The sequence below is a fragment of the Cherax quadricarinatus genome, chromosome 10, assembly GCF_038502225.1.
Source record: "Cherax quadricarinatus isolate ZL_2023a chromosome 10, ASM3850222v1, whole genome shotgun sequence".
In the NCBI taxonomy this organism is placed as follows: Eukaryota; Metazoa; Arthropoda; class Malacostraca; order Decapoda; family Parastacidae; genus Cherax; species Cherax quadricarinatus.
In genome coordinates this window covers 34,903,334-34,926,946 of record NC_091301.1, presented here as the reverse complement: position 1 = coordinate 34,926,946, position 23,613 = coordinate 34,903,334, and the positions used below count along the sequence as shown (strand labels likewise).

General features: G+C 41.6%; 1 protein-coding gene across 5 annotated transcripts in view; it reads right to left on the bottom strand.

Annotated features, from left to right (window-relative positions):
* Positions 1–423: 423 nt before the first annotated feature.
* Positions 424–23,613, bottom strand: part of FipoQ (F-box/LRR-repeat protein FipoQ) — a gene marked incomplete at its 3' end in the record, with an annotated part of 174,640 nt that continues 151,450 nt past the window's right edge. For all 5 annotated transcript variants that reach the window (XM_070083770.1, XM_070083767.1, XM_070083768.1 and 2 more), the window contains 3 exon segments: positions 424–529; positions 17,823–17,983; positions 21,574–21,691. In XM_070083770.1, the coding sequence (XP_069939871.1) occupies positions 424–529; positions 17,823–17,983; positions 21,574–21,691 (385 nt within the window).

Genomic DNA, 23,613 nt, shown 5'->3' with positions numbered 1-23,613 from the left:
AAAGCATTTTAGAATATAAATACGTATATCTTTGTGTTACACAAATTTTGATTCATTTATAATTAATATTCTACTGTACAACTATGAAATAATTACTATCCTACTGTACAACTATGATATATTCCTTAGTGTTAAGTAGTCAGTAAGCCAATAGTGTTAAGTTGGTCCATAATGCCTAGGCATAATAAAGGCTCTCTTTGTACTGTTTGCAAAGACATTAAATAAATAAATAAATAAATACATACATACTCACGACAGTGTAGCATCAACAAGAAAAGTATATTCACTACAGTGTAGCATCAACAAGAAAGGTATACTCACTACAGTGTAGCATCAACAAGAAAGGTATACTCACTACAGTGTAGCATCAACAAGAAAGGTATACTCACTACAGTGTAGCATAAACAAGAAAGGTATACTCACTACACTGCTGCATCAAGAGACACTTGAGCTTCTTACACCTGTTCAAGAGGATCTTCAGCGAGGAACCATTAACCTTGGAACAGAAGTTGACAGCCATACACTCCAGCTGTGGGGTCAACAGAGGTCACGTCAGTCACAGTAATAACTGTTAACAGTTACAGGATGCTCTTATAGTGAGTGGCATAACATGACAACTGTTACACTGAGTGGAAGCAACTGTTACACTGAGTGGAAGCAACTGTTACACTCACTGGAAGCAACTGTTACACTGACTGGAAGCAACTGTTACACTGAGTGGAAGCAACTGCTACACGATAGGGAATGACTGTTACACTGAGTGGAAGAAACTGTTACACTGAGTGGAAGCAGCTCTTACACTGAGTGGAAGCAGCTGTTACACTGAGTGGAAACAACTGTTACACTGAGTGGAAGCAACTGCTACACTGATAGGGCATGACTGTTACACTGAGTGGATGCAACTGTTACACTGAGTGGAAGCAGCTCTTACACTGAGTGGAAGCAACTGTTACATTGAGTGAAAGCAACTGTTACACTGAGTTGAAGTAACTGTTACACTGAGTGGGAACAACTGTTACACTGAGTGGAAGCAACTGTTACACTGATAGGGAGTGACTGTTACACTGAGTGGAAACAACTGTTACACTGAGTGGAAGCAACTGTTACACTGATAGGGAGTGACTGTTACACTGAGTGGAAGCAACTTTTACACTGAGTGGAAGCAACTGTTACACTGAGTGGAAACAACTGTTACACTGAGTGGAAGCAACTGTTACACTGATAGGGAGTGACTGTTACACTGAGTGGAAGCAACTGTTACACTGAGTGGAAGCAACTGTTACACTGAGTGGAAGCAACTGTTACACTGAGTGGGAGCAACTGTTACACTGAGTGGAAGCAACTGTTACACTGAGTTACTGTTACACTGAGTGGAAGCAACTGTTACACTGAGTGGAAGGAACTGTTAGTGACTGTTACACTGAGTGGAAGCAACTGTTACACTGATAAGGGTGAGTGAAGGAGCTGTTACACTGAGTGGAAGCAACACTGAGTGGAAGGAGCTGTTACACTGAGTGGAAGCAACTGTTACACTGAGTGGAAGCAACTGTTACACTGAGTGGAAGCAACTGTTACACTGAGTGGAAGCAACTGTTACACTGAGTGGAAGCAACTGTTACACTGAGTGGAAGCAACTGTTACACTGAGTGGAAGCAACTGTTACACTGAGTGGAAGCAACTGTTACACTGAGTGAAAGCAACTGTTACACTGAGTGAAAGCAACTGTTACACTGAGTGGGAGCAACTGTTACACTGAGTGGAAGCAACTGTTACACTGAGTGGAAGCAACTGTTACACTGAGTGGAAGCAACTGTTACACTGAGTGGAAGCAACTGTTACACTGAGTGGAAGCAACTGTTACACTGAGTGGAAGGAGCTGTTACACTGAGTGGAAGCAACTGTTACACTGAGTGGAAGGAGCTGTTACACTGAGTGGAAGCAACTGTTACACTGAGTGGAAGGAGCTGTTACACTGAGTGGAAGCAACTGTTACACTGAGTGGAAGGAGCTGTTACACTGAGTGGAAGCAACTGTTACACTGAGTGGAAGCAACTGTTACACTGAGTGGAAGCAACTGTTACACTGAGTGGAAGCAACTGTTACACTGAGTGGAAGCAACTGTTACACTGAGTGGAAGCAACTGTTACACTGAGTGGAAGCAACTGTTACACTGAGTGGAAGCAACTGTTACACTGAGTGGAAGCAACTGTTACACTGAGTGGAAGCAACTGTTACACTGAGTGGAAGCAACTGTTACACTGAGTGGAAGGATCTGTTACACTGAGTGGAAGCAACTGTTACACTGAGTGGAAGCATGTTACACTGAGTGGAAGCAACTGTTACACTGAGTGGAAGCAACTGTTACACTGAGTGGAAGCAACTGTTACACTGAGTGGGAGCAACTGTTACACTGAGTGGAAGCAACTGTTACACTGAGTGGAAGCAACTGTTACACTGAGTGGAAGCAACTGTTACACTGAGTGGAAGCAACTGTTACACTGAGTGGAAGCAACTGTTACACTGAGTGGAAGCAACTGTTACACTGAGTGGGAGCAACTGTTATACTGAGTGGGAGCAACTGTTACACTGAGTGAAAGCAAGTGTTACACTGAGTGAAAGCAACTGTTACACTGAGTGGGAGCAACTGTTACACTGAGTGGAAGGAGCTGTTACACTGAGTGAAAGCAACTGTTACACTGAGTGAAAGCAACTGTTACACTGAGTGAAAGCAACTGTTACACTGAGTGGAAGCAACTGTTACACTGAGTGAAAGCAAGTGTTACACTGAGTGAAAGCAACTGTTACACTGAGTGGGAGCAACTGTTACACTGAGTGAAAGCAACTGTTACACTGAGTGAAAGCAACTGTTTCACTGAGTGAAAGCAACTGTTACACTGAGTGGGAGCAACTGTTACACTGAGTGAAAGCAACTGTTACACTGAGTGGAAGGAGCTGTTACACTGAGTGAAAGCAACTGTTACACTGAGTGAAAGCAACTGTTACACTGAGTGGAAGGAGCTGTTACACTGAGTGAAAGCAACTGTTACACTGAGTGAAAGCAACTGTTACACTGAGTGGAAGCAACTGTTACACTGAGTGGAAGGAGCTGTTACACTGAGTGAAAGCAACTGTTACACTGAGTGAAAGCAACTGTTACACTGAGTGGAAGCAACTGTTACACTGAGTGGAAGGAGCTGTTACACTGAGTGAAAGCAACTGTTACACTGAGTGAAAGCAACTGTTACACTGAGTGGGAGCAACTGTTACACTGAGTGAAAGCAACTGTTTCACTGAGTGGGAGCAACTGTTACACTGAGTGGAAGGAGCTGTTACACTGAGTGAAAGCAACTGTTACACTGAGTGAAAGCAACTGTTACACTGAGTGGGAGCAACTGTTACACTGAGTGAAAGCAACTGTTACACTGAGTGGGAGCAACTGTTACACTTAGTGAAAGCAACTGTTACACTGAGTGGGAGCAACTGTTACACTGAGTGAAAGCAACTGTTACACTGAGTGGGAGCAACTGTTACACTGAGTGAAAGCAACTGTTACATTGAGTGGGAGCAACTGTTACACTTAGTGAAAGCAACTGTTACACTGAGTGGGAGCAACTGTTACACTGAGTGAAAGCAACTGTTACACTGAGTGAAAGCAACTGTTACACTGAGTGAAAGCAACTGTTACACTGAGTGGGAGCAACTGTTACACTGAGTGAAAGCAACTGTTACACTGAGTGGGAGCAACTGTTACACTGAGTGAAAGCAACTGTTACACTGAGTGGGAGCAACTGTTACACTGAGTGAAAGCAACTGTTACACTGAGTGAAAGCAACTGTTACACTGAGTGAAAGCAACTGTTACACTGAGTGAAAGCAACTGTTACACTGAGTGGGAGCAACTGTTACACTGAGTGAAAGCAACTGTTACACTGAGTGAAAGCAACTGTTACACTGAGTGAAAGCAACTGTTACACTGAGTGAAAGCAACTGTTACACTTAGTGAAAGCAATTGTTACACTGAGTGGGAGCAACTGTTACACTGAGTGAAAGCAACTGTTACACTGAGTGGGAGCAACTGTTACACTGAGTGAAAGCAACTGTTACACTGAGTGAAAGCAACTGTTACACTGAGTGGGAGCAACTGTTACACTGAGTGAAAGCAACTGTTACACTTAGTGAAAGCAACTGTTACACTGAGTGGGAGCAACTGTTACACTGAGTGGGAGCAACTGTTACACTGAGTGGGAGCAACTGTTACACTTAGTGAAAGCAACTGTTACACTGAGTGGGAGCAACTGTTACACTGAGTGAAAGCAACTGTTACACTGAGTGAAAGCAACTGTTACACTGAGTGAAAGCAACTGTTACACTGAGTGGGAGCAACTGTTACACTGAGTGGAAGCAACTGTTACACTGAGTGAAAGCAACTGTTACACTTAGTGAAAGCAACTGTTACACTGAGTGAAAGCAACTGTTACACTGAGTGAAAGCAACTGTTACACTGAGTGGGAGCAACTGTTACACTGAGTGAAAGCAACTGTTACACTTAGTGAAAGCAACTGTTACACTGAGTGGGAGCAACTGTTACACTGAGTGGAAGCAACTGTTACACTGAGTGGGAGCAACTGTTACACTTAGTGAAAGCAACTGTTACACTGAGTGGGAGCAACTGTTACACTGAGTGAAAGCAACTGTTACACTGAGTGAAAGCAACTGTTACACTGAGTGAAAGCAACTGTTACACTGAGTGGGAGCAACTGTTACACTGAGTGAAAGCAACTGTTACACTGAGTGAAAGCAACTGTTACAATGAGTGGAAGCAACTGTTACACTGAGTGAAAGCAACTGTTACACTGAGTGGAAGCAACTGTTACACTGAGTGGGAGCAACTGTTACACTGAGTGGGAGCAACTGTTACACTGAGTGAAAGCAACTGTTACACTGAGTGGGAGCAACTGTTACACTGAGTGGGAGCAACTGTTACACTGAGTGAAAGCAACTGTTACACTGAGTGGGAGCAACTGTTACACTGAGTGGGAGCAACTGTTACACTGAGTGGGAGCAACTGTTACACTGAGTGGGAGCAATTGTTACACTGAGTGGGAGCAACTGTTACACTGAGTGGGAGTAACTGTTACACTGAGTGGGAGCAACTGTTACACTGAGTGGGAGCAACTGTTACACTGAGTGGGAGCAACTGTTACACTGAGTGGGAGCAACTGTTACACTGAGTGGGAGCAACTGTTACACTGAGTGGGAGCAACTGTTACACTGAGTGAAAGCAACTGTTACACTGAGTGGGAGCAACTGTTACACTGAGTGGAAGCAACTGTTACACTGAGTGGGAGCAACTGTTATACTGAGTGGGAGCAACTGTTACACTGAGTGGGAGCAACTGTTACATTGAGTGGGAGCAACTGTTACACTGAGTGGGAGTAACTGTTACACTGAGTGGAAGCAACTGTTACACTGAGTGGGAGCAACTGTTACACTGAATGGGAGTAACTGTTACACTGAGTGGAAGCAACTGTTACACTGAGTGGGAACAACTGTTACACTGAGTGGGAGCAACTGTTACACTGAGTGGGAGCAACTGTTACACTGAGTGGGAGTAACTGTTACACTGAGTGGGAGTAACTGTTACACTGAGTGGGAGCAACTGTTACACTGAGTGGGAGTAACTGTTACACTGAGTGGAAGCAACTGTTACACTGAGTGGGAGCAACTGTTACACTGAGTGGGAGTAACTGTTACACTGAGTGGGAGTAACTGTTACACTGAGTGGGAGTAACTGTTACACTGAGTGGGAGTAACTGTTACACTGAGTGGGAGTAACTGTTACACTGAGTGGGAGTAACTGTTACACTGAGTGGGAGTAACTGTTACACTGAGTGGGAGCAGTGTAAACTAGGGCAGGTACTCCTTGTATTCATCTGTTTATGGATGCAGATGTCGAGTCTCAGCTCCTGGCTCTACTTCTTCAACTATCCGATGAAAGGACTCTTCTCTCCTAAGCCCTACCATACCTATTCTTAAAGCTGTGTATAGATCCTGGCTCTACCATTATTTTCTCCAGGTCATTCCACTTCTTCTTTATTATGAGGCTGAAAAAGTACTTCCTAACATTCATAAGACTCATCTGAGTCGAGTCTCAGCTCCTAAGTGTGTAAACTCCTTATATGTGATTGCAGGGACCGAGTCACAGCTCCTGGCCCCGCCTCTTGGCTGGTCGCTACTAGGTTCACTTTCTCCTGGCTTCAAAAGCCTTATCGTACCTCTTCTTAAAGCTATGTATGGATTCTGCCTCTACCACCTTCACGTCTCAGGTCGTTTCACTTTATAACTAAAGTTGAAAAAATAATTGCTAACATTCATGTAAGTCATCTGAATGTTCAACTTCCTGCTGTTCCCTCGTGTTCCTGTCCCATCTCTCCATTATTCTGTCTCTATTCACCCTATCAGTTCCTCTCAGTATTTAGTACATTATTGTTATATTACTCCCTATTCCTCCTGTCCTCCAGTATCATCAGGTTGAGTTCTCTTAACCCTTATCTCCAAGACTAGTCTTGCTGAAAACCTCTTCACTTTCTCCAGTTTCTTGACATGCTGACGTGGGCCTGACGTACACAGTGTAGTGTCGTGAATGACTCCTTACTAAGATGCCTAAAAGCTAGTCTTAGATTTGCCAGACGCGCATTTGCTGCAGTAGTTGTTTGGTTGATGTGCGTTTCAGGGGATGTGCTCAGAACAATACTCATCCCATGGTCCTTCATGAGTGAAGTTTGCAACCTTTCTCTTTGAGCTGTACTCCGTCTGTAGACTTTTTTGCCCGTCCCTAAACTTCATAACCTTGCACTTGCTGGTGTTAAATTCCAGTAGCCACGTGTCAGACCAGACTTGCAGCTTGTTCAGATCCATTCGTAGCGTTTCCTGGTCCACATCTACTTGTATTCTCATTAATTTCATAACTACGAACAGGGACACCTCTCAGTCTGTTCCTTCCTTCATGTCATACACATATACAAAAAACAGCACCGGCTCTAAGACTGACCTTTGTGGAACCCCACTCGGCACATGCGCCCACCCTGACACCTTGTCATGAGCACTCACTCGTTGCCCCCTTCCTGTCAGGTATTCTTTTATCCACTGTAGTGGTTTCCTTGCTATTCCAGCCTGCTCCTCTAGGCTTTGTACCAGTCTCTTGTGCGGTACTGTTTTAGTTTAGTTTAATATGTTTATTATGCACCCCATACCCATCCTGTGGGCGGTAGTCAAAAGATTACAGAGGTACATAATTGGTCCAGGGACTGGACTCCAAAGTTTTGATAGCTGAGCAAGTTACAGAGGTAATGAACTCACAATTTACAAAGGTAATGAACTCACAATTTACAAAGGTAATGAACTCACAATTTACAAAGGTAATGAACTCCAGGTAAGTCTGGTCACAATCATGACAAATTACAAAGGTATTTACAGATTACAGAGGTACGTAGTGGGTCCAGGGACTGGGCCCCCAAAGTTTTGATAGCTGAACTAGGTACAAAGGTAATGAGCTCAGAATGTGTGTGTCAGAGCCTTCCTACAGTCCAAAAAGATGCAGTCTATTCATTCCTCCTCTCTCTCTCTTTCTCTTGTTTTTCTTTTTCCTTGTCATAGAACTCCAATAGGTTCGTGACACAGGATTTTCCATCCCTGAAGCCGCGCTGGTTGTCGTGTATGAGCCCACTCCTTTCTAAGTGCTCCACCACTCTTCTCCTGATAACCTTCTCCATGATTACATCTTATACATGTCAGCGACACTGTAGTTTAGTGCTGTTTATCTGTTTGCTTTCCTAAAAATTAGGGCTACATTTACTCTCTCTTCCACACCTCCGGCAGTTGTCGTGTGTCGATACTCTTACCGAAGAGTATTGCGAGCCACACACGCACACTACCTCTGCTCCCTCTCTCAGGATTCACTGAGTGATATTATGTGATCCCACCACCTTCGAGGTATCTAGCTCACACAGTAGCTTCTTCACCACCTCCCCAGCTGTATGTATTGTGTCCAGTGCTCACTGGTGCACTCTATCGCTTCGGTTTGCTGGTAGTCTTCCTGTCTCGTCGGAGAACACCTCCCTAAATCTCTTGCACAACTCCTCACAGACTTTCTGATCATACCTTATGAACTCCCCTCCTTCCTCCCCCAGCCTGATTACTTGGTCCTTTACTGTTGTTTTCCTCCTGCGTGGCTATATAACAACTTTTTGTCGGATTTGGCATTCGATGCTGTCATTCTCATATTGCCGTTGAGCCTGTCTTCTTACCCACGCATAATAGTTTCTGGCTCATCGGCTCAATTCCTTGTTTTCCTAACTTTTTCGACTTCTATATTTTTTTTCATGCTCTGACCTGTCTACACCTCTGGATAAACCACACACTCACTCTGTTCTTCCCATTGTTTCTTGTGCTCCTGGGTACGAATTTTTCCTTTGCCTACCTATACTTTCTGGCCATATACTCTATTATCTCCTTCACACTGCATTTAATTCAGGAATTGCTTCATGCCTGTGTAGTCCTCACTTTTGTTATTATCACGTGGCTCGGCTAGTAGCGCACTGAGCTCACACACTGTCCGGGGTTCGATCCCCGGTACGGGTGGAAACGTTGGCCATATAAGTAGGTACCTGGGCGCTAGCCGACTCGTAGGTGACATCCTAGCTAAGGAAAGAAATCCTTGCATTTCTTTTTTTAGATAGGCCTGGGTTTTAAAATAAGCTGAGGTAGGGTAACAGTTGTAAAATTGATGTGTATAAAAAAATAAGATATCTTGACATATCACATAGATTATTATACTGTCTATCGCTACATTCCTCAGCAAGTAGACAATAAAGCATATAGTGTTTAAGAAAGTGACCATACAGCTGGCCATATACTTTCCACATAGTTTGATCATGTGTGTGTGTCTATCATACTGATGGAAGTACTTGTAATCAAGCCTCAGCCTGGTTACTACAATATCAGTCAGTCTGGCTGCATCGTACTTATCTACGTTCATGTTATCATATTTTAATTCAATTCAAGTTTATTCTCTATAAGGGTTACAATGTGGGGTTTACAGGTTTTGGGTATTGTGTGGTTTACATGTTATAAAATACTAATTACAGAGGGGGCCACTAGGACACCTAGCATGGCTAGGCATTTCCAGCAGACTTAGATTAATTCTTAACATTAAATCCTTACAGATTATGGTATTAAGGCTAAGTGACTACATCATAATTTGTGAGTTTAGCAATGTGAATGCTTTTGTTTTGGCACAATACAAAGTGTCTATATTGGAGTATCATAGGCAAACTTATGACTAGTTAGGATTTATTATTTTAAGATTAAAATTAGTATTTCTGGGTTTATAGTCAGTGGGTGAGTGAGTGTAATTGTGAACCACCAGGTGGTTATCATGTAGTTAGTTGTCGGGGTGGATCAGGGAGATAAGATGTTTTCTAACTGTAGTTTTGAAAGTGATGAATGTGTCTGCAGTTCTAGAGTTTTCAGGTAGGGTGTTCCAGATTTTAGGTCCTTTGAAATACATTGAATTTTGTAAAGGTTTAGTCGAATACAGGGAATGTCATAGAGATGTTTGTGTCTGGTGTTATGCCTGTGGATCCTGTCACAACTATCAAGAAAACATTTTAGGTCAAGGTTAATATTGGAATTTAAGGTCCTGTAGATATAGAGTGCACAGTAGTAAGTGTGGATGTTTTGAACAGGGAGTAAGTTTAGATCTATGAAGAGTGGGGGGGTGTGTTGCCAGGGATGGGATTTAGTGATTATTCTTACTGTGGCTTTTTGTTGGGTTATTATTGGCTTTAGGTGTGTTGCTGCAGTTGATATATAAGTGAATGGTATAGTGTGAAAGGGGCAGTTTGCGGTACATAGTATCGTATCTTGGAGAGGATCCCCACCGTTTTGGATACTTTTTTTGTTATGTGTTGGATATGGGTGCTGAAATTTAGGTTGTTGTCGAGGTATAGGCCTAGGAATTTGCCCTCATTATGTCTGGCAATTAGAGTGTTGTTGATCTTAATGTTTAGTTGAGCAACACCTGCTCTGCCATCAAACATAATATAGTAGGTTTTGCCAGTGTTAAGTGTAAGTTTATTGGCTGTCATCCAAGTCGATATTTTGAGCAGCTCCTAGTTAACAATGGTATTAAGGGTGGCAAGATTAGGGTGGGAGATGACATAAGTCGTGTCGTCAGCAAAGAGAATGGGTTTCAGGTGTTGGGATATGTTTGGAAGATCATTGATGTAAATGAGGAAGAGCAGGGGTCCAAGGACACTTCCCTGCGGAAATCCAGTATCAAGTGGCCGTATTGATGAGGCTGTGTCTTTAATGGTGACATACTGATACCTATTAGAAAGGTAGGATTTAAAATATGCAAGCGCATGGCCTCTTATATCATAGTGGTCAAGTTTGTGGAGTAGGATGCCGTGGTCTACTGTGTCAAACACTTTTCATAGGTCAATAAAAATTCCTAGTGGATATTCCTTATTTTCCAATGCTGTGTAAAGCAGGTCTAGCATTTTTATAATTGCATCATTAGTGCTTTTATTTTTCCTGAATCCACATTGGCAGGGGTTGAGTATGTTTTGTGGTGCTATAAATGAATATAGTCTCCTGCACGAGTTTCTCAAAGATTTTGGATAGCAATGGTAAGTTTGATATTGGCCTATAGTTGTTTACATCTGTAGGGTCACCACCTTTATGTCTTGGTGTAACCCTTGCTGTCTTGAGCAGTGTCGGGAAAGTGCTAGTTTCTAGTGACTTGTTAAAAAGTAATGTAATAGCATGCAAAAGAACATGGGCCGCTCCCTTGTACGATAATGGTGGGACTTGAGACAGATTCCCCGAGTTATTTTTAAGTGATTTTATGATCGTGGTGACTTCCATGGGCTCAGTTGGTACAAGATAGAAGGAATTTGGGAAATTCCCATCTAGGTAGTCCCCGGCACGGGCATTGATACGTGGGATTTTACTGGCGAGATTAGATCCTATGTTTGAGAAGAAGTCGTTTATCTTGTTAGCTGTATCAGTGGGATGCAGTGGTGTTTCATGAGGTTTAGTTAGGACAATATTCTTGTTTTTTTCAGTTTGTGGGTCCCCAGGATCTGGGAAAGTGTTTTCCAGGTCTTTTTTATATCTCCTCTTGTGTCAGTAAATCTGCTGGAGTAGTACACTTGTTTGGCTTTCTTTATTAATTTGGTGAGAACTGTTGAATATTGCTTAAGAATATCTTTGTGTATTAAGCCCTGTCTATATTGCTTTTCATATTGGTGTTTCTTATCAATGGATTTCAGAATGGTGCTGGTTAGCCATGGGCAAGCAAGCCGTTTATACGTGATCTGTTTCGCTTTTATAGGACAATGTTTGTTGTATTGTCTAAGTATTTTGTTAAGAAAAATGTCTGTCCAATCGTCAATACCATTGGCATTGGAGAATTCTGTAGGCCAGTCAACAGTCTCTAGGTCTGCTGTGAAATTCCTTATTGAGGCCTCGTCATGGAGTCTAAATGAAACTTTGTTGTATTCCAGTGGTGGTTTACTAAAGTTTGTTAAGAGGAAGGTGGGGTAGTGGTCTGTAGTGGTGTCTGTGATTATCCCTGATTTAAGGGGGGCTAGTATATTGGTCCGTATGTGGCCTATTATGGTTGCACTTGTCTCAGTCAGCCTGGTTGGTTTAGTTATTGTTGGTATGAGAAGTGTGTTGTTCACATTGTTGATGAAATCAGTTACAGTCTGATCATCTGGTAGGCCAAGGTTGATGTTGAAGTCTCCAGCTAAGAGAAGGTGGTGCTTGTTCATTTGTCTGTTTGTTATTAGTGCCTTTAGATTCTCACTGAAGTTTGGGATGTTTGTGTGGGGTATCCGGTAAATGGCACCGATTGTTATAGGCGTCTTGAGGTTTTTACAGTAAAATTAGCAAAAATGTATTTCCCATATTCATGGCTAAGCAATTAGTGCTAATACAAGATAGTTGGTTAGAGTAATAGATTGTAATACCACCCCCAACTTGGTATGGTCTACAGTTGTGGATTGCTGTGTATCCTGGTAGTGGTTAGATATCTATTGTGTCCTGCTTAAGCCAGGTCTCAGTAAGAATAATGCAGAAGGGTGTCTTTAGTGACTCAAGGAGTGCCAGGAGGTCATCATAGTGTTTGCTTAAGGACCTGATGTTGTAGTTAAGAACTGATAGACTTTGAGCAGTGTTCAGGATAGTGCTGGCCTGTGATGCTGTGTAATGAAGGCAGTTTCTTTCCATTAAGTTTTGATTGTGTGTTAGATTATGGAGATTTAGATCAGGGTCAACGTGATCATTCATCTTTTAGGTTTAAATAGCGGTTTTGTATATCCTGTATTATGAGGTGAGTTCTAATACTGGTTTCTGTAGTGGTGGGAGGTTTGGACAAGTATATAGCTAAAGCACTTTGGTCATATAGAGTATAGTCACTAATAGACATATTGAAGTTGATATTGTCTATGTGTTGTGCTAGAATGAGCTAAAGTACAACTAGGTATAGTTAGTTTAGGTGTTGTCTAAGTATTGAGCTAGAATGAGCTAAAGTACAACTAGGTATAGTTAGTTTAGGTGTTGTCTAAGTATTGAGCTAGAATGAGCTAAAGTACAACTAGGTATAGACTTATAATATAAAAATACAAATTAAAATGGTACTTGCAATTGCACTAGTCTGATATAGGTTGTTAACAAGAACAATTGCACTAGGGTCTGATATAGGTTGTTAACAAGAACAATTGCACTAGGGTCTGATATAGGTTGTTAACAAGAACAATTGCACTAGGGTCTGATATAGGTTGTTAACAAGAACAATTGCACTAGGGTCTGATATAGGTTGTTAACAAGAACAATTGCACTAGTCTGATATAGGTTGTTAACAAGAACAATTGCACTAGTCTGATATAGGTTGTTAACAAGAACAATTGCACTAGGGTCTGATATAGGTTGTTAACAAGAACAATTGCACTAGGGTCTGATATAGGTTGTTAACAAGAACAATTGCACTAGGGTCTGATATAGGTTGTTAACAAGAACAATTGCACTAGGGTCTGATATAGGTTGTTAACAAGAACAATTGCACTAGGGTCTGATATAGGTTGTTAACAAGAACAATTGCACTAGGGTCTGATATAGGTTGTTAACAAGAACAATTGCACTAGGGTCTGATATAGGTTGTTAACAAGAACAATTGCACTAGTCTGATATAGGTTGTTAACAAGAACAATTGCACTAGTGTCTGATATAGGTTGGTAACAAGAACAATTGCACTAGGGTCTGATATAGGTTGGTAACAAGAACAATTGCACTAGGGTCTGATATAGGTTGTTGACAAGAACAATTGCACTAGGGTCTGATATAGGTTGTTAACAAGAACAATTGCACTAGGGTCTGATATAGGTTGTTAACAAGAACAATTGCACTAGTGTCTGATATAGGTTGTTAACAAGAACAATTGCACTAGGGTCTGATATAGGTTGTTAACAAGAACAATTGCACTAGGGTCTGATATAGGTTGTTAACAAGAACAATTGCACTAGGGTCTGATATAGGTTGTTAACAAGAACAATTGCACTAGGGTCTGATATAGGTTGTTAACAAGAACAATTGCACTAGGGTCTGATATAGGTTGTTAACAAGAACAATTGCACTAGGGTCTGATATAGGTTGTTAACAAGAACAATTGCACTAGGGTCTGATATAGGTTGTTAACAAGAACAATTGCACTAGGGTCTGATATAGGTTGTTAACAAGAACAATTGCACTAGGGTCTGATATAGGTTGTTAACAAGAACAATTGCACTAGGGTCTGATATAGGTTGTTAACAAGAACAATTGCACTAGAGTCTGATATAGGTTGTTAACAAGAACAATTGCACTAGGGTCTGATATAGGTTGTTAACAAGAACAATTGCACTAGGGTCTGATATAGGTTGTTAACAAGAACAATTGCACTAGGGTCTGATATAGGTTGTTAACAAGAACAATTGCACTAGGGTCTGATATAGGTTGTTAACAAGAACAATTGCACTAGGGTCTGATATAGGTTGTTAACAAGATCAATTGCACTAGGGTCTGATATAGGTTGTTAACAAGAACAATTGCACTAGGGTCTGATATAGGTTGTTAACAAGAACAATTGCACTAGAGTCTGATATAGGTTGTTAACAAGAACAATTGCACTAGGGTCTGATATAGGTTGTTAACAAGAACAATTGCACTAGGGTCTGATATAGGTTGTTAACAAGAACAATTGCACTAGGGTCTGATATAGGTTGTTAACAAGAACAATTGCACTAGGGTCTGATATAGGTTGTTAACAAGAACAATTGCACTAGGGTCTGATATAGGTTGTTAACAAGAACAATTGCACTAGGGTCTGATATAGGTTGTTAACAAGAACAATTGCACTAGGGTCTGATATAGGTTGTTAACAAGAACAATTGCACTAGAGTCTGATATAGGTTGTTAACAAGAACAATTGCACTAGGGTCTGATATAGGTTGTTAACAAGAACAATTGCACTAGTGTCTGATATAGGTTGTTAACAAGAACAATTGCACTAGTGTCTGATATAGGTTGTTAACAAGAACAATTGCACTAGTGTCTGATATAGGTTGTTAACAAGAACAATTGCACTAGGGTCTGATATAGGTTGTTAACAAGAACAATTGCACTAGGGTCTGATATAGGTTGTTAAGAACAATTGCACTAGGGTCTGATATAGGATGTTAACAAGAACAATTGCACTAAGGTCTGATATAGGTTGTTAACAAGAACAATTGCACTAGAGTCTGGTATAGGTTGTTAACAAGAACAATTGCACTAGGGTCTGATATAGGTTGTTAACAAGAATAATTGCACTAAGGTCTGATATAGGTTGTTAACAAGAACAATTGCACTAGAGTCTGGTATAGGTTGTTAACAAGAACAAATGCACTAGGGTCTGATATAGGTTGTTAACAAGAACAATTGCACTAGGGTCTGATATAGGTTGTTAACAAGAACAATTGCACTAGGGTCTGATATAGGTTGGTAACAAGAACAATTGCACTAGGGTCTGATATAGGTTGTTAACAAGAACAATTGCACTAGGGTCTGATATAGGTTGTTAACAAGATCAATTGCACTAGGGTCTGATATAGGTTGTTAACAAGAACAATTGCACTAGGGTCTGATATAGGTTGTTAACAAGAACAATTGCACTAGAGTCTGATATAGGTTGTTAACAAGAACAATTGCACTAGGGTCTGATATAGGTTGTTAACAAGAACAATTGCACTAGGGTCTGATTTAGGTTGTTAACAAGAACAATTGCACTAGGGTCTGATATAGGTTGTTAACAAGAACAATTGCACTAGGGTCTGATATAGGTTGTTAACAAGAACAATTGCACTAGGGTCTGATATAGGTTGTTAACAAGAACAATTGCACTAGGGTCTGATATAGGTTGTTAACAAGAACAATTGCACTAGGGTCTGATATAGGTTGTTAACAAGAACAATTGCACTAGAGTCTGATATAGGTTGTTAACAAGAACAATTGCACTAGGGTCTGATATAGGTTGTTAACAAGAACAATTGCACTAGTGTCTGATATAGGTTGTTAACAAGAACAATTGCACTAGTGTCTGATATAGGTTGTTAACAAGAACAATTGCACTAGTGTCTGATATAGGTTGTTAACAAGAACAATTGCACTAGGGTCTGATATAGGTTGTTAACAAGAACAATTGCACTAGGGTCTGATATAGGTTGTTAAGAACAATTGCACTAGGGTCTGATATAGGTTGTTAACAAGAACAATTGCACTAAGGTCTGATATAGGTTGTTAACAAGAACAATTGCACTAGGGTCTGATATAGGTTGTTAAGAACAATTGCACTAGGGTCTGATATAGGTTGTTAACAAGAACAATTGCACTAAGGTCTGATATAGGTTGTTAACAAGAACAATTGCACTAGGGTCTGATATAGGTTGTTAACAAGAACAATTGCACTAGGGTCTGATATAGGTTGTTAACAAGAACAATTGCACTAGGGTCTGATATAGGTTGTTAACAAGAACAATTGCACTAGGGTCTGATATAGGTTGTTAACAAGAACAATTGCACTAGGGTCTGATATAGGTTGTTAACAAGAACAATTGCACTAGGGTCTGATATAGGTTGTTAACAAGAACAATTGCACTAGGGTCTGATATAGGTTGTTAACAAGAACAATTGCACTAGGGTCTGATATAGGTTGTTAACAAGAACAAGAGTATAACTAGATTTAAATTGACAAAATAAAGTTCACAAATTAAAGTACCAAAAGAATAATAAATAAAAAATAAAAATGGCAATAACTTGGTTATAATATGATAGTAAGATGGTAGACAGGTACACAGATCTATTTAGGTTTCTAACTTCATTTTTTAACATTCAGTTTCATAACTTACTTCTCTCCTAATATTATTCCTAATGTTAATCATTCTGGTTACTATCTTGGCTAACTTATCAGCTTTATTATGAAGCAGCGATCCAATGTGTGGTGGAAACTATAACAATTATATAATAATTCTCTTTTCCCGGATTTTTTAGTATATATATCTGGCTTCTCCACTGAGCATACTGTCAGTGATAACATAATATCAATAATAATCATAGTCAAGCTCGATGTTATAAGTTAACTTTAGTGTCATTAGGATGGCAAACAACTCAGTTTGCAGTGTAGATGCCCAGTTGTTTATACTTATGCCTAACTAAGCATAGTTGCTATCATTGCTAACTATGGAGGTGGCAACAAGAGCAGATGCAGCCCTGCCAGTACACTTCTCCTTAGATCCATCACTGTATATAATTTATGATATATTATTCCTAACAGTTAAGCGAGAAAATTCTTCTTGAACAGTTGCTTTAACAAATGATTTAAGGAAGGGATTACTAGCAATGAGCTCCTTGTGAGGGACTTGCAGGTATATGATGTTAAATGAACACATCTTCCATGGAGGGTGAAATGCTCTTGTTGTCTACAGTGATACAGTTCATGCAGGTTATTAAACTTAACATAATTGCATGTTTTCACAACCCATTTAGATCTACGTGTATTTGCCTATAAACACTTAGTAAGATTCATAGTGACAGTGTCTGGTTCATTTCTTAACATTCTAATTATAAGTACAGTTTTAATCTCAATAATCCTATCACTAATACCAGAAATACCAATCTCCTTCCTCATATTAAAAACCTTCGTAGATTTATAACAGTCAAGAATAATTCTGTGGGCTTCATTGTGCATTAACTCTAAGGGTCGGAGAGAATTTTCTTAAAGCAATATTAACATAGCCGCAACATAATCATTAAGGATCTAATGTAGGTTATATACATCATTCTCACTGTTCTCACATTAACACCAAAGTTGAGGTTATAGCACTGAGGAACCTGGTCCAGCACCTGATGCAAGTGCAGGTGGTAGTCTATCACCTAGGTCAGCACCTGGTTCAGCACCTGGTTCAACACCTAGGTCAGCAACTGGTTCAGCATCTGGTTCGGCACCTAGGTCAGCACCTGATCCATCAAGTGCCGAACCTGGTCCATCACCTGGTGCAGGACTTAGTCCAGCACCCGTTCATTACTGGCCCAGGTCATGTCTTGCCTCCTGATCTGCCACCTGGTCCAGGACTTGATCCATCACCTACCTCTCCATCTGTTTGAGGTGCTTCACCTTCCTTGGTTATGAGAAGACACTTACCTGGATGCAGTAACACACTCACCTAGATGCAGCACCAAACTCACCTGGATACAGTTGGAACTAAAGGCTTCAACGTGAGAGTCATCAACAAAGTTGATACCATAGAGGTTGACAATCTTCAGGTTAGGTGTGGCTGACTTGAGTTTGTGAATGTTGATCACCTCGTAAATCTCCTCCTCCTCCTCGTCTGCCTTCTCATACGTACCTGATGGGTAGGCAGAGTAGTGAGAGAGGGAGGGAGGAACGGGGGTGCTTATGGCTTGATTGGTAGCTACCTCAGTTCACATACTGAGAGTCCGGGATCAATTTTTCTTTACACCTACTGCCCCTGTTCACCAAGCAGTAAGTAGGTACCTGGGCATTAGACGACTGTTTTGGGTCACATCCTGGGGGACAAGACTGAAGGACCCTAATGGATATAAGACAAATAGTTGCTGATGACGCACTGACTTGATCAGATTAACCTGGGTAACTAACTCCTCCCCAGGGTTAAAAAAAAATCCGAATAAAATCTTATGTCAATTTGTCTCAAATCGAGTTACATTATGTACTGAGCTGAGGAAAGGTAACAGCTCGCCCACTCTGAAGACTAAACTGTGTGAAGAGAACAAGTGTTAGTTGAAAGCTGAAGTAATGAACATGAAAGAGTCTGTCAGATAACACAAGAACCAACAAAACTCATCTGAATGGATGAGCAAGACAAAGTGAGTTAGAATAATCAGACATAGTGAAAGACCGTCAGAAAACAAAGTGGTTGAGGAAAGTGAACAAAAAGATCAAGAAAGCAGGCAAGGACAGAACTAAGTAAGCAGGCAAGGACAGAACTAAAGTAAGCAGGCAAGGGCAGAACTAAGTAAGCAGGCAAGGACAGAACTAAGTAAGCAGGCAAGGACAGAACTAAGTAAGCAGGCAAGGACAGAACTAAGTAAGCAGGCAAGGACAGAACTAAGTAAGCAGGCAAGGACAGAACTAAGTAAGCAGGCAAGGACAGAACTAAGTAAGCAGGCAAGGACAGAACTAAGTAAGCAGGCAAGGTCAGAACTAAGTAAGCAGGCAAGGACAGAACTAAGTAAGCAGGCAAGGACAGAACTAAGTAAGCAGGCAAGGACAGAACTAAGTAAGCAGGCAAGGACAGAACTAAGTAAGCAGGCAAGGACAGAACTAAGTAAGCAGGCAAGGACAGAACTAAGTAAGCAGGCAAGGACAGAACTAAGTAAGCAGGCAAGGACAGAACTAAGTAAGCAGGCAAGGACAGAACTAAGTAAGCAGGCAAGGACAGAACTAAGTAAGCAGGCAAGGTCAGAACTAAGTAAGCAGGCAAGGACAGAACTAAGTAAGCAGGCAAGGACAGAACTAAGTAAGCAGGCAAGGACAGAACTAAGTAAGCAGGCAAGGACAGAACTAAGTAAGCAGGCAAGGACAGAACTAAGTAAGCAGGCAAGGACAGAACTAAGTAAGCAGGCAAGGACAGAACTAAGTAAGCAGGCAAGGACAGAACTAAGTAAGCAGGCAAGGACAGAACTAAGTAAGCAGGCAAGGACAGAACTAAGTAAGCAGGCAAGGTCAGAACTAAGTAAGCAGGCAAGGACAGAACTAAGTAAGCAGGCAAGGACAGAACTAAGTAAGCAGGCAAGGACAGAACTAAGTAAGCAGGCAAGGACAGAACTAAGTAAGCAGGCAAGGACAGAACTAAGTAAGCAGGCAAGGACAGAACTAAGTAAGCAGGCAAGGACAGAACTAAGTAAGCAGGCAAGGACAGAACTAAGTAAGCAGGCAAGGACAGAACTAAGTAAGCAGGCAAGGACAGAGCTAAGTAAGCAGGCAAGGACAGAACTAAGTAAGCAGGCAAGGACAGAGCTAAGTAAGCAGGCAAGGACAGAGCTAAGTAAGCAGGCAAGGACAGAGCTAAGTAAGCAGGCAAGGACAGAACTAAGTAAGCAGGCAAGGACAGAACTAAGTAAGCAGGCAAGGACAGAGCTAAGTAAGCAGGCAAGGACAGAACTAAGTAAGCAGGCAAGGACAGAGCTAAGTAAGCAGGCAAGGACAGAGCTAAGTAAGCAGGCAAGGACAGAGCTAAGTAAGCAGGCAAGGACAGAACTAAGTAAGCAGGCAAGGACAGAACTAAGTAAGCAGGCAAGGACAGAACTAAGTAAGCAGGCAAGGACAGAGCTAAGTAAGCAGGCAAGGACAGAACTAAGTAAGCAGGCAAGGACAGAGCTAAGTAAGCAGGCAAGGACAGAGCTAAGTAAGCAGGCAAGGACAGAGCTAAGTAAGCAGGCAAGGACAGAACTAAGTAAGCAGGCAAGGGCAGAACTAAGTAAGCAGGCAAGGACAGAACTAAGTAAGCAGGCAAGGACAGAACTAAGTAAGCAGGCAAGGACAGAACTAAGTAAGCAGGCAAGGACAGAACTAAGTAAGCAGGCAAGGACAGAGCTAAGTAAGCAGGCAAGGACAGAACTAAGTAAGCAGGCAAGGACAGAACTAAGTAAGCAGGCAAGGACAGAGCTAAGTAAGCAGGAAAGGACAGAACTAAGTAAGCAGGCAAGGACAGAGCTAAGTAAGCAGGCAAGGACAGAACTAAGTAAGCAGGCAAGGACAGAACTAAGTAAGCAGGCAAGGACAGAACTAAGTAAGCAGGCAAGGGCAGAACTAAGTAAGCAGGCAAGGACAGAACTAAGTAAGCAGGCAAGGACAGAACTAAGTAAGCAGGCAAGGACAGAACTAAGTAAGCAGGCAAGGACAGAACTAAGTAAGCAGGCAATGACAGAACTAAGTAAGCAGGCAAGGACAGAACTAAGTAAGCAGGCAAGGACAGAACTAAGTAAGCAGGCAAGGACATAACTAAGTAAGCAGGCAAGGACATAACTAAGCAGGCAAGGACAGAACTAAGTAAGCAGGCAAGGACAGAACTAAGTAAGCAGGCAAGGACAGAACTAAGTAAGCAGGCAAGGACAGAACTAAGTAAGCAGGCAAGGACAGAACTAAGTAAGCAGGCAAGGACAGAACTAAGTAAGCAGGCAAGGACAGAACTAAGTAAGCAGGCAAGGACAGAACTAAGTAAGCAGGCAAGGACAGAACTAAGTAAGCAGGCAAGGACAGAACTAAGTAAGCAGGCAAGGACAGAGTTAAGAAAGCAGTCGTGGATAGCGAATATTAATATAGTACTAAAATAATAAGAGAAGATAGAGAGCAACTCAGTTGTGTGGCTTGTGACTACTATATTTTATGTGGGTTACACTGTATGTGTGTGGTAATCGTCTGCCTCAGTCCATAATGTAACCTGGCTATTAGGAGGTTAAATCACCACCACCAGATGTAGACCAAACGAAATGTAAACTTTGTCAGATGGATTATTGTCACACCTTGTGCCGTTATATACTGGAGTGCGATAAAAAATAATTAATTCAGAGAAAACTCACTCAGAAATGTTCAAGAAATGTGGTATATTACAAACCATTCTAGAAAATACCCAGACTTTGCACACTATAAATAAAGCATTACCATTTTTTTTTTGCGTGTGTGAGGTAATTCATGTCTGCAAAAATAACTCTATTATTGTCACCAGATATAAACATGTAAATAGTACATTACCACTGGAACCTGTTCAACTATCAAAACTTTGCGGCCTAGCCCCTGGACCCATTATGTACCTATATAATTTTTTGTTGATTACCACCCAGACCATGGGTATGGGGTGCATAATAAAGATATTTAATTAAACTATTCACGTGATAGTTCATATAACCAAGAAATCAGACGAAACAGGAAGAACGAGGAAAAGAAAGACAGACTCACCAACCAGGTGCAGCACCTCCAGGCCGTTGATAAAGTTGTAGATCTTACGCATGAAGCCTTCCATGAAGATGACCTCGGAGAGGCAGATACACATGGTCCTCAGCTTGGTCGGGAACGCCTGCGTACACACCACCACCGTCATTGTACACTCTGAGATACGTGCATTGTTATAAACGACAAGGCTACGATACAGGTCTTTTCTAAGGCATATTTCGTGGTAAGAGCAGACAGTAGGAGATCAGACTGTCAACAATCAAAACTAAACACACAAACAACTTTGTTTATATGAAGGGAATTACAGTATACAATTAACACTGGCGTAAGTGACATATATAAACCACTATATAAAATGTTCCTCCTTATGAAGAGTAATGTTGTCTGGGCAACAATGTAACATATTACAGTAAGTGTCAGGGGCCCGAGACTGTTTCAACTGCCTCCCAGCATACATAAGGGGGATTACCAATAGACCCCTGACAGTCTTCAAGCTGACACTGGACAAGCACCTAAAGTCCGTTCCTGACCAGCCGGGCTGTGGCTCGTACGTTGGATTGCGTGCAGCCAGCAGTAACAGCCTGGTTGATCAGGCTCTGATCCACCATGAGGCCTGGTCACAGACCGGGCCGCGGGGGCGTTGACCCCCGGAACTCTCTCCAGGTAAACTCCAGGTAATATTGATAGAATATCCACAGTTTTAGAAATGTTCTTAGATATGTGTTGGACATAAGTGTTGCATCAAGGTGTTGGACATGAGTGTTGCATCAAGGTGTTGGACATAAGTGTTGCATCAAGGTGTTGGACATGAGTGTTGCATCAAGGTGTTGGACATGAGTGTTGCATCAAGGTGTTGGACATGAGTGTTTCATCAAGGTGTTGGACATAAGTGTTGCATCAAGGTGTTGGACATGAGTGTTGCATCAAGGTGTTGGACATAAGTGTTACATCAAGGTGTTGGACATAAGTGTTGCATCAAGGTGTTGGACATGAGTGTTACATCAAGGTGTTGGACATGAGTGTTACATCAAGTTGTTGGACATGAGTGTTGCATCAAGGTGTTGGACATGAGTGTTACATCAAGGTGTTGGACATATGTGTTGCATCAAGGTGTTGGACATGAGTGTTACATCAAGGTGTTGGACATGAGTGTTACATCAAGGTGTTGGACATGAGTGTTACATCAAGTTGTTGGACATGAGTGTTACATCAAGTTGTTGGACATGAGTGTTGCATCAAGGTGTTGGACATGAGTGTTACATCAAGGTGTTGGACATATGTGTTGCATCAAGGTGTTGGACATGAGTGTTACATCAAGGTGTTGGACATATGTGTTGCATCAAGGTGTTGGACATGAGTGTTACATCAAGGTGTTGGACATGAGTGTTGCATCAAGGTGTTGGACATGAGTGTTACATCAAGGTGTTGGACATATGTGTTGCATCAAGGTGTTGGACATGAGTGTTACATCAAGGTGTTGGACATGAGTGTTACATCAAGGTGTTGGACATATGTGTTGCATCAAGGTGTTGGACATGAGTGTTACATCAAGGTGTTGGACATGAGTGTTACATCAAGGTGTTGGACATGAGTGTTGCATCAAGGTGTTGGACATGAGTGTTGCATCAAGGTGTTGGACATGAGTGTTGCATCAAGGTGTTGGACATGAGTGTTGCATCAAGGTGTTGGACATGAGTGTTACATCAAGGTGTTGGACATGAGTGTTGCATCAAGGTGTTGGACATGAGTGTTGCATCAAGGTGTTGGACATGAGTGTTGCATCAAGGTGTTGGACATGAGTGTTACATCAAGGTGTTGGACATGAGCGTTGCATCAAGGTGTTGGACATGAGTTGCATCAAGGTGTTGGACATGAGTGTTACATCAAGGTGTTGGACATGAGTGTTACATCAAGGTGTTGGACATGAGTGTTACATCAAGGTGTTGGACATGAGTGTTACATCAAGGTGTTGGACATGAGTGTTGCATCAAGGTGTTGGACATGAGCGTTGCATCAAGGTGTTGGACATGAGTGTTGCATCAAGGT